Genomic DNA, 19,822 nt, shown 5'->3' with positions numbered 1-19,822 from the left:
TTCATAGCTCCACCAAGGATACATTAATGATGCCAATGAAAATTTAGTGGTTTTCATTCATTGGACCAGGTTTGATTGAAGAGGTAGAAATTATTTCTAGGGAATTACTGTAGGAAATAAATTAGGAGCAGGTAAGTAGATAAGGCAGAAAGGATTTTGTCTTCTACTATGGCAGGACAAACTACACCAATGGGCACTGAAGAAGAAACTGCCTACCATGTGATATTACTAATAAGCTGCTCTAGCTTTGTCTCAGTGACATCATTTCCAAACTACAGACATAGTGTACTAAAAGGGAATGTTTCAGCACTAGCAAATTAGCTTGTTATGTTTATTCCCTGGCTATAAAAGTTAAAATGAGAAGATTCTGAACTGCACCAGAGTGAATTAGTCTCATTAACATGTCATCTAAAACAGCCTTTTTAAAGTGTGTTGACTAAGCTAAAAGTATTTAACAAGTCTGAGATGCTGGGCTGAGTGCGCTAGAAGTATACATTCATTAAAGATAAGCATAGTATTTCTACCTTCTGCTTGTCTCATTTATTTCCTAAAATAAAATGAAGTTAGTTCAGTAAAAATGTATCTTAAGAAACCCATTCCAAGCTTTACCTTTTAACAGACAGCTACTCCTGAAGAAGCATCCCATAGTCAAAGAGCCAAATGTATCACAAGCTTAGTAGGTGGGTGGTATAGGAGTAGAAGTTTCCATCATTGTAGATCCTTCCCTGTGATTCATGGCTGGACACCTGCCCATCCACACAGGTATCACAGAAGTCCAAAGGGTATTAGGAAAAATTCATCAGAAACAATCATTCATACTTGCAACAGAATTCCCTTTACGAGCTGTTTTGAATATATTTCTGGCTTTATTATTGCAGAACTAATTTTGTGTGTGTGTGTGTGTGTGTGTGTGTGTGTGTGTGGTGTGTTCATAGTCATCACTCTTCAATCCCACAACTTTGTCTTGTGGCCCAGGTGTGGTGTTTAGCCAGACCCTGATATCTATTCTTAATTATAATACATTTGACTATTATCCAAAGCACTGGAAATGCTTCCGAAGATATTTTGCATTTTTAAAAAGTAATCTTTGCCACAAGGTAAATTTAAATTTTCTTGCCTTGAAACAGTTACCCTAAACACTAGAAAGAGAGTGAGTCACTGATTAGCTTTTGAAGAAAAGTCCCTCTTTTAGCATTTGGGATAGTTGTGGTGGACCTTGAGAAACTTTTCACTAAGCTATAAAATTTCCTAGTTTGTAGATGATCTATTTTTTACTTTTTATTTTCTTTCTATTTTCTTTATTTACTTTTTATTTTACTATTTGTACTTTTTATTTTTACTGCTTACTTATGCCATTGTCAACTTTTTTATTACTCCTGTTCTCCTTAGGGGAAAGAAAACAAAGGGAAATAAAGTTAAATTACCCAGTTTAAGTGGCTTTGGTAAGAGGTTTGATGGGGTTAAAAGGCTTGGCCAAGATGAGAGTTTTATATTATTTATTTCCATCACATTAAATTTGGGAGTTAGAATTTTAGAATTATAAAATGGCAGATCTGGGAGGGATCTAACAGATTATTCAGTCATAGGTTAGGAAACTGAGGCCTGAGGCAGAGGGTAGGGAAAATATTTACATTGCACCTACTATGTGCCAGGTACTGTGCAAAGCACTTTACAAAGACTATTTCATTTGGTCCTCACAGCAACCCTGTGAGAGGGGTGCTATTATTATCCCTATTTTACTGTTGAGGAAACTGAATGCACACCAAGATTAAGTGACTTGCCCAGGGTCACACAGCTAGTAAGTGTCTGAGAGGGGATTTGAACTCAAGTTTTCCTGAGTCTAGGCACAGGTCTCTATCCACTGAACTCCCTACCTGTCAAGAGAGATAAAGTGACTTATCTATTGTGACTGAATAATTTTAATAATAGGTTAGAAGGAGAAGTGATTAAGGTGTAGGGCAAAACTACATTCCCTAGGTCATCTACCTTTGCCCAAAACTATGAACACCTATGTGTTGGGAGGCAAGGGAAAGAGTTAATAGTCATTGACAAGTCTATCAAGCAAATATTTTAGTTTTTTTCATTACTTTAATATTGCATTTTTTTTTGTTGGGTATCTTTTTTTGTGCAGACACTGCTCCCCCACAGCCATCCATTTCTCTCATTCTTCTCTGGATCTAAGCCTTTCACCTCAAAGAGGGCTGAACACCTCCATGATCACAACCAATGTATCAGGAAATGGCTCTGCTCTCTGGGAACCCCGACCCCAACTTCACCCCCTACTCTTACAATGGCTTCGAGAAGCTATGCAAGGTGCAGGGTAAGAAGGGCTTATTCTACAAGAAAGCCAGGCTCTTGCATCCTGGAGAAGACCCCTGTTGCCCCACTTATTGTGAGGACTGGCCCCAGCATGTCATCATCAATGTGGGTGGCATCAAGTACAGACTCCCTTGGACTACCCTTGAGAACTGCCCTCTGACCCGACTGGAGCGGCTGAAGTCCTGTCACAACCATGATGAGATCATGAGCGTCTGTGACGACTACGACGTCAGCAGCAATGAATTCTTCTTCGACCGCAACCCTTGTGCCTTCAAGACCATTATGAATTTCCTTACTGCAGGGAAACTGAGGCTCCTTCGAGAGATGTGCGCCCTCTCCTTCCAGGATGAGCTGGCCTATTGGGGGATTGAGGAGGACTGTCTCGAGTGGTGCTGCCTTAGGAGACTTCGGCATAAAGAAGAAGAGGCTGCAGAGGCCCAGTTTTATGAGGCTGAGCTGATGGTGAATGAGTCTCCGCCTTGTGCCTTCCAGGAGGGCAGTCAGCTGACTCAGTGCATGAGACAGCTCAGGGACATGGTAGAAAATCCTCACTCTGGGATTCCAGGGAAGATGTTTGCCTGCATCTCTGTCTCCTTTGTGGTCATCACGGCAGTCAGCCTCTGCATGAGCACTATGCCAGACATTCGAGCCGAGGAGGATCGGGTGAGTGTGTCTGCAGGTGCAGGCTTTGAACTTAGTACTTTAGGGGATTAAACTGCTGTACACACACCAACAAAGCAATCAAACTCTTGATGATATCCATAGTGTTCAGAGATGGGTGTGTGTCTACATATCTACTCTGTGTAGATAAATTTATACCGTTCAGAGACAAGTGTTATTCATGGCTCTAACACATAGTAACTGTAGCTTTAAGTGATTAATAAAGTGATAATATTCCATCAAAAATCTTCAGTACTGCTAGGTGGCACTGAGCCTGGAATCAGGAAGACTTGAATTCAGATCCCTCCTCAGACACTTAGGTAGCTATGTGATCCTGTACAAATCACTTAACCTCTGACTGCCTCAGCTTCCTCAACTGTAAAATGGGGGTCATTAAGTATCACCTACCTCTCAAGATTGTTAGGAGGATCGAATTAGATAATATTTATAAAGCACTTATCATAGTACCTGGCACATATTAGGTACTTAATAATGCTAATCCCCTTTCCCTTCCCTCCCATATCCTCCACAGGTGTCACCTTTTGATTACAACTTAAAGGTAAAAGATCCTGATCCTCAAGGAGCTATAAACACATCCAGATTTAGATCCAAACCCATTCAGCTCCAAATCATGGAGTTCTATTTGTTCCCTTTCTTCTTCAAGAAGTCAAGCATCATCTTCCAAATTAGTTTTACCTGGAGAGAGGCTAGAGTAGAGAGTGGGGATATGTGTATGTGTATGCACATGTGCATGTGTGAAAGGCTTGTTTCACACAGTGCCAACCAATTAACGCATGAATTAATCCAGCTGACATGTTTCATGGGGCTAGGGATATGAGTTAAATAGGCACCTCCTTTGCTCCTCTCTCCTTACCCCACTTCACCCATACTCCAAGCATCTGTGACACCGAGTGCTTCACCAACAACTGGGGAAACACAGAATTTACTGCTTGGATGATTTTAACACATTTATCACAAGAGAACAAGGACCCAGCCACTCTGCCAAAGTCATTAAAATGTCAGGAATTTATGACACACAATCAGCTTCTTAGAACCGAAGAACCAAATCGTTATTAGAGAACAGATAGATAAGCGGATGGAAAATAGCCTGTCCTTGCAATCCTCTTGGAACATCCTCAGTCAAAGCTCTTGCAAGAGAGAAGGCTTCAGCTCTGGCTGTTATTTGCACTTTAATTTAAATTTAAAGAAATTGGTTTGGCCTCATTCATTGTTTAGGTACCTGATTACTGAACTGCCATTTCCAGGAACATTGACTGAGTCCAAGTTTCTGATTCTGCTGCTAAAAAGACACTTTATGTATTTGTATTTTCATAGTCATAGATTAATTCCTTTGTATAACTATTTACATAGAAGTCCTGGAGAGGAATTGAGACTGTCTTGGGCACCAAGGAGCCCAGAAGCAAGTCTTACGGCCCTTTCTCCAGCCTATCTCATTCTAAGCATTCTCATCACCTTCCAGTTGCTCACATATAGCATATGTAAGTTCCATCTTTAAGGTCTTCCATACTTTCCACCCTTCATGAATCACTACTTTCCCCCATAATTTTATAAACTCAAAGTTAGAGCATAAAACATCAAGAAAACTCATGAAAGCATTTCTTTTTCTCTAGAGTAGCCCTTGTGAACAATTGGTTATGATTTCTCCCCTATCTTTCAGCTGCTCAGTGCCATGGAACAAACACCTTTACTCTTCCACATAGTTTGTCCCAGGTGCAAAAGACTCCCTCCCCTCACTTTTGCTTCTCGGAACGTCTTAGTCCTTTCAAGACCCAGCTCAAGTGCTACTTCCTTCAGCAAATCTTTTCTGATTCTCCAGATTGTTAGTAAAACTCCTTTGACAAATCATTGTGTTTCTATTGTAGATATCTTGCATTGACTTATGGTAGATGTGTTATATATCCAACTCCCCACCTCCACCCCTGGAACGTAAGCAAGAATGTCTCACATTTGTATCCTCTGAGAACATCAGTGCCTGTCATATGGTGGGTACTTCATAAATGCTTGTTGATTGAGTATAGGAACCTCTTCCAACCTAGTGGGCCTTTTAATATGAGTATTTGGGAACAACTGATGCCTTCAACATTTCAACTACTTCAATATTTTAAAAATCAAGATACCCTAAAGGGAAGATTTTCTAAACAGTTCATCTCTTTGTACATATTCTTCCTAGCCATCTGCTAGCAACCTGTGATCATCACTCTGAGGTAAAGCTTACAGTGATTATTCTCCAAGATTATACCCATATATACATAGGTATGCTATAAATATATAATATATGACATGTGCATAAACATATATACATATGCCTACATATACTGTAAAATATATGTGCATATATATGTGTATATATATATATATATACATATATATATATACATATGTATGTATGGACAGCTATGTGGTACAATAGATAGTGTGCCATGCCTGAAGTCAGGAAGACTCATCTTCCCAAGTTCAAATTCAGTCTCAGACACTTTCTAGTTGTGTTACCAGTTGACCCTGGGCAAATCACTTAACTCTATTTGCCTCAGTTTCCTCGTCTGTAAAATGAGCAAATCACTTCCTCATATCTCTGCCAAGAAAACTCCAAATGGGATCATGAAAGTCAGACGTGATTGAAACGACTGAACCACAAGTGAGTGTGTGTGTGTGTGTGTGTGTGTGTGTGTGTGTGTGTGTAGATATAAACACCTATACATATGTGACTCAGTCTGTACTCTGAGTCCATCACCTCTCTATCTGGAGAAGGGTAATGTGATTCCTTATGAGTCCTCATGGTGGACAGTTAGTCAGTATGTTGATCCATGTTCTTAAGTCTTTCAAAGATGATTGTTTTTGCAATATTAGGGTGGCTAGATGGTATAGTGGAATAGAGCACCAGTGCAGCAGTCAGGGGGACCTGAGTTCAATTCTCACCTCAGACACTTGACACTCACTAGCTATGTGACCTTGGGCAAGTCATTTAACCCCAATTGCCTCATCCTGGGTCATCTCCAGTCGTCCTGATGAATATCTGGTCACTGGATTCAGACGGCTCTGGAGAAGTGAGATTGGTAACCTGCACAGCCCTCCCTCACTCAAAACAAAGTCAAGTGCAAGTCATGTCATTATTTCTCTGATGGCATGGTCTTCTTCGGCAACGAAGGACGAACACACAAACTTTACAATATTATTGTAATTGTATAAATTGTTCTCCTGGTTCTGCTTACTTCACTCTGTATTAGTTCATAAAGCCTTCCCAGATTTCTCTAAAATAATCTTCTTCCTCATTCCTTCCAGCACAATAGTGTCCCAATCACATTCATAAGCCATAACTCATTCAACCATTCTGTAATTGTTGGTCACTCTCTCAGTTTAGGATTCTTTGTAGCCACAAAAAAAAAAAAAAACCCCAGCCCTTCATAATTTTGTACATGTGACTCATCTTCCTTTCTTTGATCTATTTGGGCTATAGAACTAGTAGCAATATGGCTGAGTCAAAGGGTACGCATATGCACTAAGCTTTTCAATTACTCTGTGTAGGTAGTTGGAGATTTCTTTCTGAAAGGCACTTTGGTCATTAAAAGAAACAATTTAGACTTGTTCAAAACTTCTTTTCTTTGTCAATAAAAGAAAATAGATTTTATATTAAAAAAACATTTGCAAGTAGGAAATGGGAGCAGGGTAGGGAAATTCTTAAACCTTTTAGTATTTTGTTTTGCTTTTTTTTCTTTTCCATTTGAACTCAACACCTTATAAACTATGAAACATAAATATTTTCTAAATGTGAATCCATTAAGAAAAGAAACTGGCTAAACAAATCACTTTCTGGCTTTTTAAAAACAGTACTGATTGCTGCCAGCTACTTGCCTTCCACAGTGAGTCACTGGAGCTGCATGGCATGTGACAGGCTTCTTAGAAGTCTCTCTGAAGTTCATGTGCCTTGAACAGTGACAGGCACTAATGGAGCTCCTTAATTTGTATCCACATTAAAGTTGACATCCTAATTAAGCCTACCCAATTGATTTTTTTAAGAATTTAAAAGAAGGGGGAAGGTGCCTTTTCTTAACAAATAGAATCGCCTTAATGCAGTTATAAAAAAAAGTTTCCCCCTTTTGACAATCCATAACTAGGGATAGTTTACTTTCATCTTTGCAGCATCTGTATTGATCATTATTTTCATGAACCAAGGCAGAAAAGCTTGGAGAGAGAGATCATTATCCCCACTTAGTAAGACAATTGGAGCGATGTAGCTTTTGCTGTTCTAATGATGTTGATGCATAAAAACTGATCCCTTCCAAAAGGAAATGCTGCTTGGAAGACCCAGTTCCTTTGTGCCTTTTTCTAAAAAATGTGACATAAAAGTTTCTCTCATCCAAGTTTTACCCAGTGGCAGCTGTGGCAGCCCGATTCATCCAGGTGCATGCATCGTGAGAGGAGATGAGCAAGGTGAAGGGCAGTAATGGTGGTTGTCCTTTTTCTTCCTTCCTCCACATATCGAGTCTGTGGAGTAAAGCTAGAACTCCTTTTTATTTTTTGTTTCTGCAAAATCTTTCTATTTTTAAAATGTATTTATTTTTAGTTTACAACATTCAGTTCTACAAGCTTTTGCGTTCCAAATTTTTTCCCCTTCTCTCCCCCTCTTGCTTCCCTAAGATGGCATGCAATCTGATATAGGTTTTACATATACATCCACATTAAACATATTTTCACATTAGTCGTGTTGCAAAGAAGAATTATAACCAATGCAATGAACCACAAGAAAGAAGAAACAGAACAGAACAGAACTAGAAAGAGAGAGAGCAAATGGTGGGCTTCAATCTGCGAGCAACTCCTTAATTCTTTCTCTGGATGTCAGGCCAAGGATTCTTATCAGTTACTTTTTGGACAAGAGCAGTTGGGAAGCCTGCCCTTATTGGTAGACATTGTCATATTTGTCTTAAGATCCATCTCATTTGCCTGACAAGGTGCATTACACAAAGTAGAAACTAAGAGAGACTTGTAGAATGTATCACCTCCCTCCCAGAGGGGCTGGTTCTGGCCTGACCCAGCACAATTCCATGAAGGTTCAATTCAACTTCTTTGGGATTTCTGCCTTTTCTAAAATCTCCCTGCTATGACTCATCCAGTCACAGAAGTGACCCTGGGTTCTTGAAGACCATGTCTTTGGAGGGCAAGTTTTGATAGGTCCAAGCAAACTGTACAGAGAACTGGCTTTTGAGTTAAGGACCTGGATTCAAATCTTACCTCTGTTACAGACTGTGTGACCTTAGGAAAGTCATTTAACCTCTCTGTCCATCAGTTTTTCACTTTAAAAAAATGAGTTTGAACTAAATGGCCTGTAAGATACCTTCCAACTGAAAACATGCTTTTATGGGTATACCTCAGCAGTTCCTTGTCATGGGCCTCTATGGTATGCTCTAACAAATCAAATTCCATTCCTCAGTATGATAACTTCTAGTCCTATGTGTGTAATATGGCCAGGGGGAAAGTCATCATTACTTACTTCACTAAGTTTCCTTTTATTCACCTGTAAAATGGTGGTGTACACCTCATCGGAATATTCTAAGAAAAACGCTATTCAAATGGTAAAGATTGAATAAAGAGGAATAAATAAAATAGAATGGGGCAATGGAAAGATTGTTAGTTGGAATCACCTTACCTTTCAAGCCTGGTTTGCAATCTTATCTCTGCCACTTATCAAATAGGTAACATTAGGTAAATTACTTTAAGTCTCCAAGCCTCAGTTTCCTTATCTATAAAAGTGGTGAACTAAATGATCTCTGAGATCCTCTCCAGCTCTAAATTTGTAGATAAAGAAAGAGTATTAATCCCACTCAGCTACCAGAGTGCCTTGAAAGTATTAATTCACCCAGGGAAAATGGCATATTACTTCCAACTTAGTAGTAAGACCCAACTCAACAGAATTTGCATATAAACCTTGCCCCCTCATCTTTTTAAACTAAATGATACCTACTTTATTGCTTCCCTTCTCACAAAACAGAAATACTAGTCATAGGAAAAGTTAATTTTAAAAATATGCTTAGGGGATTTTAAAAAGCATAATATAAAGAGGAGAAAATTAACGTCTGTAGCTTTTAAAATAGGAAACACTTACCAGAGATATGCTTGACGGAATATTGAGCTTGAGTAATAGCCAGCTCTTTCGTTGGCCCATGGCTGCATTATGTAAAGAAAATATTTCAGATATGTTGAGGAATATTGAAGTACTGGCAGTTCAGTGAGACCTAGCAGAGTTTGTCAACCATGGGTATGCCTTTGAGAAATCAGGGTCACCTCCATTACTGTTCTCCTGCTTTGTGTATGTTTCAGTATTGTGATCAAGGTATAAATTTGTTGACTATCTCTTGAGGAAAAACAGAAGGTAAAATGCTTTAAAATTCAAATGCCACATAATGTTATTATAATTAATTCTTAAAGCTTCTTCCCTATCTGAAAAAAATCACTCTCATCATTTTTGTTTCTCTTTTTAATTTACATGACTTAAATAATTTGCCCAAAAGTTCAGTCAGAAGTGTTATCTCATAATTGAGATGTGCTTGGTTCAGATTGTTGGGTCATATATCCAGTCCTTTGTCCCCCACACAGAAATGAAGTAGCTCTCAGACACAACAGTTCTTCCATCTATCCCTCAATTCTAAAATGGGAGATTTGGATAGATGATCTTTAAGATTCCATAGAACTCTAATGCTAAGATCCTATGATCCTATGAACTTTCCCAGTCTTTCCTCTTTATTTCCACTGTCGTCACCTTTAGTGTAATTCATCATTCCTACCCTTGATGACTACAATAGATAGATTCCCCCAAATTTTTCTAGTTTCAACACTATTTAATCCCTCAAATTATTCTTTTATGTAATTTTTTTTTAACAAAGAGTTATATTTATGGGACTTCTCTGCTCAGAAATCTTCACTGGTTTCTCAATTTGAAGTCAGGAAGGCCTGAGTTCAAATCTAGTCCCAGACACTTAGTAGCTGTGTGATCATGAGCAAGTCACTCAACTTCACTATGCCTCAATTTCCTCATCTATAAAATGGTGATAATAATACTATCTACCTCCCAGGGTTGTGGGTATAAAAGGAGATACTGTAAGTAAAATATTTTATAAACTAGAAGGATATAAATTCTAACTATTGTTACTGTTTTAAGGAAGTTCAGAAACTAGAACGAGAAATTGGGGTAATAGAGAACTGTAGAATTTTAGACCTGTGCATCTCTAACACTTGCACTCTCTTAGTTCAGCTTCAATATTGGGGTGAAAGGAGGCACTCACAAGTCTTCAACATCTAACAAAGAAGGTTACCTTAGCCCTAATGCAAGAAAAATGTGCAACGAGGATACATTAGCACTTAGCTCCTCTGCATGTAGTCACTTTTGTATCCATCTGGATATACCATGTGTCTGGTCAGTAGATTATCAGGGTATTTTGAGTCATTTGGTCTTTGGCGTCCACCATGTCTGAGAGTCTAGACTCTATGTGGCTAAGGACTTTTTATTGCCCTAGATCACCAGGGACCTATGCCTTGAGTCTACCCTATTTTGGCTGTGTTGAGGAGAAAGAAAGCTGCACCTTTTAAGAGACTTCTAATAATTTAATTATAAATTCTTACTTTGTTGCTTTCTAGTTATTTGAAAGGAGGCCATAATAAGAACCCTTTCTCTTCATCTCCAGTTAGGACAAATAACATCATGCAGCTGTCACAGTACTTGGCGCACAGTAGGTACTTAATATATGTGTATTGAATGAATAAACCATTGTTGAGATTTATCTGAGCTTATTTTTAAACTTATTTTCTTGTTCAGTTGAAATGTTTGTGTTTGATTAGGTTCACAATAAAATTAGACAAGATTGTGTAAGAAACTGAATTTCTGTTAGTACACTTAAAAAAGAAATATATATGACATATGCATATAGATTTATCTAGTGATCTGTAGGTGGATAAATTGAGAGGGAGAGGGGAAGAGAGAGAGAGAGAGAGAGAGAAGGAGGGAGGGAGGGAGGGAGGGAGGGAGGGAGAGAGAGAGAGAGAGAGAGAGGGAAAGGCAGGGAGGGAGGAAGAGGGAAGGAGGGAGAGGGAGAGGGAGAGGGAGAGGGAGAGGGAGAGGGAGAGGGAGAGAGAGAGAGAGAGAGAGAGAGAGAGAGAGAGAGAGAGAGAGAGAGAGAGAAGTTAGTGAACATTGAAGACTAAAGAAATGTGAATGGAATTTCATATTTAAACAAAAAAACTTATATCAAAGTTAATCTAATACATACTAATATTATGATAATTGTTATTGTGATTCAGGGTAATTAGGAGAAATGGTAAGCAGTTTACAAGAATTACTATTGTTTTATATGACCAAATGAAACATTTCTGGAGTCAGCTGGGGAACTGAGAGGAGAAAAACCTGGAAGAGCTGGGATCATCCTTAGTCTGCTTAACTTCTCCAATCTTTGCCCAAGGGAATCCAGGCATCCAGTCACTCTTGTGTCTTGTAGGATGTGCCCAAAACTGAAGTATTTTAGAAGCCCCTGACTAAAGTATTTGAAGCTCCAAGTATTTAGAGCTGTAATGGAGCGAGCCCTAGGGTTATGTGACATGTTTGATTTAACACAGAGAAGTGTCTCCCTCTTTGATGTGGCATTTGGACTTCTTCTATTGAAAGCATTCCCATTCAGAAAGCTGGTTGGCAGGGGAGTTATGCTTTCTTGGAAGAAGATGGGAATTAAGGACCACAAATTCTCATTTCACCTTTTTCTTTGTAGAACTACTTATTTTGCTGGGTGAGAATGAGAGGGGTCTTTGAAGGGTGAAGAAGGAAAACTACCTGGCCTCTCCTATCTCAGATAGAGGAAGGAGGCTGAGGCCTATATGTTATATTTCCCTCTTTCTTCCCACTCACCATCTTCTCTCCCTCTCCCTTTCTCCCTCCTTCCCCTTTGCCATTCTTCCTCTCCTCCCATGATGCACGCACACACACACACACACACACACACACACACACACACACACACACACATTGACAGAGCCCTACAGGCTAGGAATTAGAGTGGTTTCGTATAATATAAATTAAATATTCATTTTGAATTGAGTAGCAAACAATATGTTTAGAGAAATAGGAATTGAGGGGAGGGAATGATGAAAGAAAATGTATCAGTCACTCACACTTTGGTGTGGATTAGCTTAGACAGCAGAAATGCACTATACTGAGAAAATGGGAAGTATTTTGGTTTTAGGGGTTAGGAGGAGCAGAGGTATTTGGGAGGTGTGGAGTAACTCAAGGGAAGGACAAACCTAAATTAAACATGGGGGATTTCAGTTCAATGCAGATTGGGACTTTGGATAATGAAGGGTAGCCATGACTGTGCTGGACCTCCACTTAAATAGCTGTAGTAATTCCGGAGATTATACATACCAATAGATGCCAATGCATCTCTAACAGACTATTTGGATATCTAGGAGAGCAGGTGTCAAGATGTAAAAGAATCCAGAAAGATATCAGTGGAGATGATGTTGGGCTAAATCTACTAAGGAGTAAATGTAAGGTCATATTTGAATTCCAAAAGCAGTATAGGACAGGCAACATGTATCTGGACACATCACGTTCTTTTGAAAAAGATCTGGGGTTTTTAGTGGACTACAAGCTCAATATGAGTTAATTATAATGTGGGAGCCAATAAAGTTAATGTGTTCTTTAGCTATATTAAGAGTGACCTGGTGTTCAAGAATAGGGAGTTGATAAGTCCACTGTTATCTTCCTTGGTCAAATCACATCTGGGATTCTGTGGAGTTTGGGACACCACATTTTGGGAGAGACAATAATGAACTAGAATCCAGGGCAGAGGGAGTAGGATGGTGAAGGATATTGAGAATGTGCTATGGAAGGATCAGGCAAAATAACTGGGTGTATTTAGCCTGGAGAAGAAAAGATTTGGAGTGGAGCATGATAGCTATCTTCAGCTACTTAAAGGACCGTCATGAGAAAGAAGGATTCACTTTTTTTCTGCTTGGTCCTAAGGGTAATAATAATAACATCTAACATTTATATAACACTTACCATGTGCCAGGCATTGTGCTAAGTGCTTTGTGAGTAATGTGAGCAGAGATAGATTTAAGCTGAATGGAATGAAGAACTTTCCCCAAAATAAAATGGGCAGCCTCAGGAAGCAATAGATTCCCCATTACTGGAAGTCTTCAAATGAAAGTTGGATGACTACTTATTGGACATCACAAAAGGGCTACTAGTTCAGGTACCAGTTAGACTTGATGGCCTCTGCAGTATCTTCCAACTATGAGATTTTGCGAAGGGTTTTAAAGACAAACTTCACTTGAAACAGAGCCAGCTGCCCTGTCTAGTAGAGGCCAAGCAGGGTTGTCATTTAACTCACCATTTCTCTCCTTCATTGCCTTGTCTGAAGCTTGGAAGGAAGGATCTTACATAACTGGAGCTATTTGAGGTTAGGGACTCAGACTTATCTAAGTGTTTCCTTCTCATGTGGGACCCTCAGAAAAGTCATGCAAGACTCAAGATATTCTGTGAGTCTAGGTATGTTCAAAACCATAGCTTACAAGGCCCTATCAAAGTACTTACCAGCCAGCCAAGAGTCACAATTAGTTCAAAGTAAAGACATTTAATGAAACTGCATTGCAAGAAAAGTAGTAAGAGAACATTCCATCTCCCCCATAAAAGCTGGGGAACTTTCTTTAACAAATATACAAAGCACCTGGGAAGAGCTGGCACACCTAGTGAAAATATGTAGAGGGGCCCACTTGGCACCCTGGTGAAAGAGCAACTCCTGCCTTTGACCCTTATGCTAATATCCTTGAGATCTTACTGAGTCTGCTTCCTGCTAGCCTCATGAAGAATGTAGTGTTTATCAGGCACTGTTTTCCTGGTCTTGAGTTTCTCTACCTATGACTAAATCTGTTTATTGTTCCAGGTAATTATTTGATTTAGGGTTAGAGATTTCTTGTGCTTCCCACTTAATTTCTTTATGGAGCTCCTGTGTCTGAGGTTCCTCAATTTTTCCTGAGATTCTTTAGCCTCCTATGCAAATGAAATGGAAGGTGAGAAGAATTTTTTTTGCTCTAAGTTACTGCTTTTATTATGTGTATGTAGGTATATTATGTATAGGTCAATATTTTTAGGCTTTGAATCATTCTGTATAAATCATAGTACTCTAGAAATTCATATTTGTTGATTACCTGAAGGGAATGGTTGATGGTATAATTAGGAGCTAGAGGAATGGTGGAGAGACAGTTTGGTACAGTGGAAAGAAGACTGGACCCAGAGAATCTCAATCTAAATTCTTGTTCTGCTTCTTTATACCTACATGACCTTAAAAAAGTTATTTTATCTCTGTGCCTCACTTTTCTCATCTGTAATATGGAGAGGTTGGTTTAGATATTCTCTAAAGTTTCTTGCTGCTGTAGTTCTGTGACCCTTCTAGTTCAGAATCATTTGACCCTTTGATAGCCGCAATGTGCTGGCCCCATGGTAAAAAGGCACTGAAACCTGGAAAGTATTTCTCAAGGAGGACCCTAAACCTAATTTTGTAGATCATTCTTAATGTATTGCAGAAGTAGAGTTTGTTGCGGTTTATCTCACATGTTCACAAATTAGTTAAGTATCACTGCCTGTCAATACTGTAGTGTTGCAATAATGTGTTACTTTTTTTTAGTGCAAGAAGAATTTTGAGGATGATAAACCTTCCTCCTAGTCACTGTTAGTCTATTGATGTTTCTCAGTGCAATAACATGAAGCCCCCAATGGGACTTTGCCCATAGGGATTCATCCTATTTTCATGCTAGCTCGGAGCTCTGAGGTTGCTTTTGGCCATTATAATCTACACTTAAGTAACTTCACCATTTTAGAATCATTGACCTATTTCTAGCTTAGCTGTGTTATTGTTAATCAGTTTGGACATCCTAGCACAAATAGTTCTGATCAATGTGGTTAGACTGGGTTTCCTCATTTCCTGATGTCTTAGCTCTGGCATTGCTGAGGGTAGAGAGTTAGACTGTATAGCCTCCACTGAGAAACACCTCCCCCAAAATAAAAACAACAAAATTCTCTCATCATACCAAATCTGGCATTGGTAAGTGGCTGAGCGCCGGCTGAATGGAATATACATAAAGAATATCTGCCACTCTTTAGGATGCCTCTTATTTGATGCCCTAGAAATAGGAGCCAGATTCTTGAATGGAAGAATTTGTCAAAGGTGGCATGATCAGAGTGCCAAAACTGGAAGCATGACAGAAGAGAGAGTTGGCTGTGTTGCCTGGTTCTGGGCACAACACCTGCCCATTTTGGATTTGCATGTCTTTAATTGATGAAGTCCTCTCAGCTCCTTCTGGGTCTATGGAAATGTGAAATGTTGTTCTTATGGAATAGCATATTGGTTTAGGGTTTTTTATATAATTTTCTTTTTTTATTTCTAACACCCAACAACAGAATAGAGCTAAGAGATGTTTCCTATAAGGATTCTCTTCTTGCTCCTGGTGTGTTGTGGGATGAGGGCATTTAACCAAAAGTCATAACCCTGTATTGGTGACATCAGACTGGGTCATTGTGGAAGATGGTTGTACTATCACAAGAGAGGGATTATGATTTTATTTGGCAAAGAAGCAGCAGAAAGAGATAAAACACTTTAGTAACAAAAGTCCTTGCTATTATCAAACACATGTGGCTCATCAAGATACTAAGACACAAGAGAAAAATGAAGTTGCTTTGCCGCTTTCCAAGATCCACCACAAGCCTACCTTTTCCTTGTGTCAACAACTACTCTGTCAAATACTCCTAGTAATGCCAAATGCCTCCATCCCAGGCCAGTTTTTCAGATTCCTTTGCTACAGTAAAGTATCCTAGGGTCTGCCACCAAAAGCTACCCACTGCTTCTACAGCTTGGTAGACATTACAGCAACAGTAGAACTAAAATGTTTTGATCCATCTGTGATGACTGGTGTAGTTCATAGTTCAGTCCCATATTTCCAAAATGGGACCTGAATAACCACAGGTTCAACCTAACTCCTGATTTAGCCTGACCTTGAGATTTTATTAGTGCACAGATTCCATGTGTGGAAAGTCCTTTCACTAATAAAGATCAGCAACATATCTGTAGTGCTTATAGTTGCCTTAGGGCACTGAGTATGCCCATGGTCACCCAGTGATGGTATGTCAGAGGCAGGTATGTCCAACCCAAGTGTTGCTGCCTTCAATACCAGTTCTCTATCCACTATGTCATACTGCCTGATGCTTATAAAGTGCTTATAAAGCACTTCCTTATTTCAAGCTAATGACAATCCTATGAGACATACTTCAATGCTTTTAAAAAAATTCTGATTTCATCAATGTGGTTATTCTGTTTACTGATTCAGATCACAGCCCCTCCATGCCTTAGTAAATACTTTTCAAGAATTTCTGTGACCCAAGAAATTCATAACTTGGTGAGCATTTTTTTTGACATTGAATCTTCCCTGAACTTAACTAGATTGGTTATCATACCATAGACACAGAGACCTTCCATAGGACCATGAGTGAGGCTTTCCCAGCTTAGTACAGGATGTGCCAGAGTTTGTGGTCCAGTGGCATGGTCTTTGAGAACCCAGGGTGACTGTCACCCCATGATGAGATACCTGAATAGAAATTTAGTGCAAGGTGGGACAAGTGGTACAAGAAGTAGAAAGGCAGAAAGTTTAAATAATTTGCTCACTCCCTAACAATCAGCTAATGAATGTCATCACCATGGTCTCCTGCTTCCAAGTCCAAGGTTCTTCTGATGCTATCACCCAGTATTTCTCAGTCTTATGTACCACACCAACTCATACAGATTTACCTTGGTGGCATATTAGGCTAACTCCATTCAGCAGGCCATGCATGTTTCCTGTATTCCAGTTTGCTAAGTAGAGCCTCTGGGCAAGTGGAATGAGTTAAGTCTCTGGTGGAAGCATTTTTTCTGGAAATGGCACTGTCCAAATTGAAAATGCATTAGAGATAGAGCAGCTATTATGAAGCAGGAGGCTGGATGTTGCAGTATTAGAGTTGTCAGGAAAGCCTGACTTCATGTCTTACTTTATATATTTAATAGCTGTGTGACCCTAGACAAGTCACTTAACTTCTCTTTGCTTCAGTTTCCTCACCTGTAAATTGGGAATAATAACAGCACCTACCTACCAATGTTGTTGTGAAGGTAAAATGGCATAACACATGTTATGCCAAAACTTTGCAAGCTTTAGAGTGCCATAGAAATGTTAACAGTTTTGTAAATGTTGAAAAATACAAAATAAAATCAGATAGTGCTTTAGAATCTACAAAGGACTTTTCATATATTCTCATTTGAACCCTACAACAGCCCTGTGAGGTAGGTGCTACCATTGTCTCCATTTCACAGATGAGGAAAGTGAGACTGAGAGAGATTAATTTATTTGCCCAGGATCATACTGCTAGTAAGTTTCTGAGGTAGGATTCAAACAGGTTTTCCTGACTCCAAAACCAGCTACTCTGCAACTTCAGGCTGGTACTCATGGTGTTTTCCTCTATCTTTCCATTTGTCATGTGTAGAAAAATGTAGGGCAGCTAGGGGAGGCAGTGAATAGAGTGTGGAACCTGAAGTCCAGAAGACTCATCTTCCAAAGTTCAAATCTGACCTCAGATACTTGCTAACTGTGTGACCTTGGGCAAGTCACTTAACCCTGTTTGCCTCTGTTTCCTTATCTGTAAAATGAGTCAGAGAAGGAAATGGCAAACCACTCCAGTATCTTTGCCAAGAAAACCCCAAATAGGGTCACAAAGAGTTGGATCTGGCAGACAACAAGACTATGGAACAATTATTTGAAAGTCATCAGGGATAAGAAATGGAGAAAAGGCTAGTTTGTTACTCACTAGACCTGAAACTTCAGCTAATACTGAGCTGACATATGTTCAAAAGGAGAAGCAAGAGACATCTTGTGTTAACTAGTGTTAACACTAGAGGTGTTCCTATGGACTTCCTTAGACTTCATAAGATCATAGACATAGAGATGGAAAGAACCTTCAAGGGTCATATAATCCAGCCTCTTCATTTTACAGCTGAGGACAGGTGAGGTCCCCAGAGCAGAAGTGAGTTTAGGTGATTTGCTCAATTTCACATGGGCAGAGTGAGTCCAAATCCAGTTTCCACTGCACAACACTACCTCCCATTTGGGTATACAGTGAGTCTGGGAAAAGGATAAAAAGAATATGTGTTCATCTATCTCCACCCCCAAATCCCAGGTATGATGATAAAATACCACATAAGTAACTATCTTAGTCAACTAGCACTTATTAAGTTTACATTCTAATAGAAGACAATACATAAAAGAAAGTTGAAGGTGGAAGGAGATGGTATGAAACAGAGGTACCCAGGTGGACATGTGGTAGAACAAGAGCCAATGAAATGTCTTATTCACCAGTAGAGCCTAATTTTCAGATAATATTCTGGAAGAGACTATTGTTTTTGTTTTAAAATGGTAACTAGTGCAATTAAAAGGTAATGTCAACAAAACAATGCCTTAAAGAGCTCTTGGTATTCTAAGTAAAATCCTAGGCAGAGTGGAAATGTTTATTTCCATAGGAGGACAGGTTGATCCAGGATGAACATTTTATTGTGACAGTTTCATTATTTGATGCATTGGTAAGAGGTACTTCAGAACTATTAGGAGAGAGAGGGACAGATATTTTTATTTCAGCAAATAACTAATTTATTCTTTTTATCTAGTGATTGTTGCTGTGTTGCTTGGAGACAGCAATGTCACAGAAAATTGTTGAATACCTGCCTATATTCTGACTGGTAATGGGAACAGATTGTGTGTGTGTGTGTGTGTGTGTGTGTGTGTGTGTACGCCTCTCAGAGAACAGTTTGTCTTCATTGAGGTTCTGTGAGGTGGGGTTTGGTTTTTGTTGTTCAAAAATCACCATTTCCTTTTACACTTAGATGGAACTTTGACTAGCTATGTGAATTGATTATTTTAAAAATTCACACGATTAAATCAAGACCAGAAGAAATTAGCTATAGATTTCATGGCATGGATTTCAACTGCAAAATTCATTAGAAACACTTCAGCAATGTGTGAGAAGCTAGAGGCAAAAAATGTTTGAAATATTTGAGCTGGTGCTGAAATTCTGCAAGAGCAAAGCCCTGATTAATTACCTTTCCTTTTGACCACCACTGTCAGGTCATCATCACTCTAAGAGTCCCTGTAGTTTGGGGGTTGCTTTGTTGGCTGACAGCATCGTTGTAACTGGAAGGTATTTCCCAACATCAGCAGGAATCTCTCCTATTCTGTATTTTTAAAAAGCCTATTCTTCCAATGACATATATAGAGGGTTCATCTAGATAAGCCTCATTAGTGCCAATGGCAGTTATCTGCATAAAATATTATACTAAACTCTTTAAGAAGGTGAGCTATCACTCATTTCTCAAGACAGCACATAACCTAAAATAAGACTTGTCTCAGATCAGGGAATTTAGAGCTGAACAGGACCCTGGAGAGCATGTAGTCCTTCTCTCCCTTCCCTTTACACTCCATTGTGCAGATGAGGAAATGAGTGCCCAGCTAAAGGTAATGACTTGCCCAATGTTATAGAGCTAATAAGAGATAACCAAGAATCAAACTCAGGTCTGCTGGCTCTAAACCTAATGCAGTTTTCATTATATTACACAGTATCTGAACACCAAGGGCAGCTAAGTGGTGCAGTGGACAGAACAGTGGACGTGGATTCAGGAAGTTCTGAGTTCAAATTCCATCTCAGATACTTAGTAGCTGTGTGACCCTGGGCAAGTCACTTAACCCTGTTTGCCTCAGTTTCCTCATCTGTAAAATG

General features: G+C 39.3%; 1 protein-coding gene across 2 annotated transcripts in view; it reads left to right on the top strand.

Moving 5' to 3' along the window:
* The window catches only part of KCNG2 (potassium voltage-gated channel modifier subfamily G member 2), a 164,532-nt gene that overhangs the window by 73,188 nt on the left and 71,522 nt on the right, over positions 1–19,822 (top strand). For both annotated transcript variants that reach the window (XM_072604040.1, XM_072604041.1), the window contains exon 2: positions 2,132–2,982. In XM_072604040.1, coding sequence (XP_072460141.1) covers positions 2,227–2,982 — 756 coding nt within the window. In that variant the 5' untranslated portion in view covers positions 2,132–2,226. The remainder of the gene's footprint in view (positions 1–2,131; positions 2,983–19,822) is intronic.

Source organism: Notamacropus eugenii, chromosome 4, assembly GCF_028372415.1.
Source record: "Notamacropus eugenii isolate mMacEug1 chromosome 4, mMacEug1.pri_v2, whole genome shotgun sequence".
Classification (NCBI taxonomy): domain Eukaryota; kingdom Metazoa; phylum Chordata; class Mammalia; order Diprotodontia; family Macropodidae; genus Notamacropus; species Notamacropus eugenii.
The sequence above is the reverse complement of the archived record's forward strand: the minus strand, read 5'-3'. Positions and strand labels throughout refer to the sequence as shown.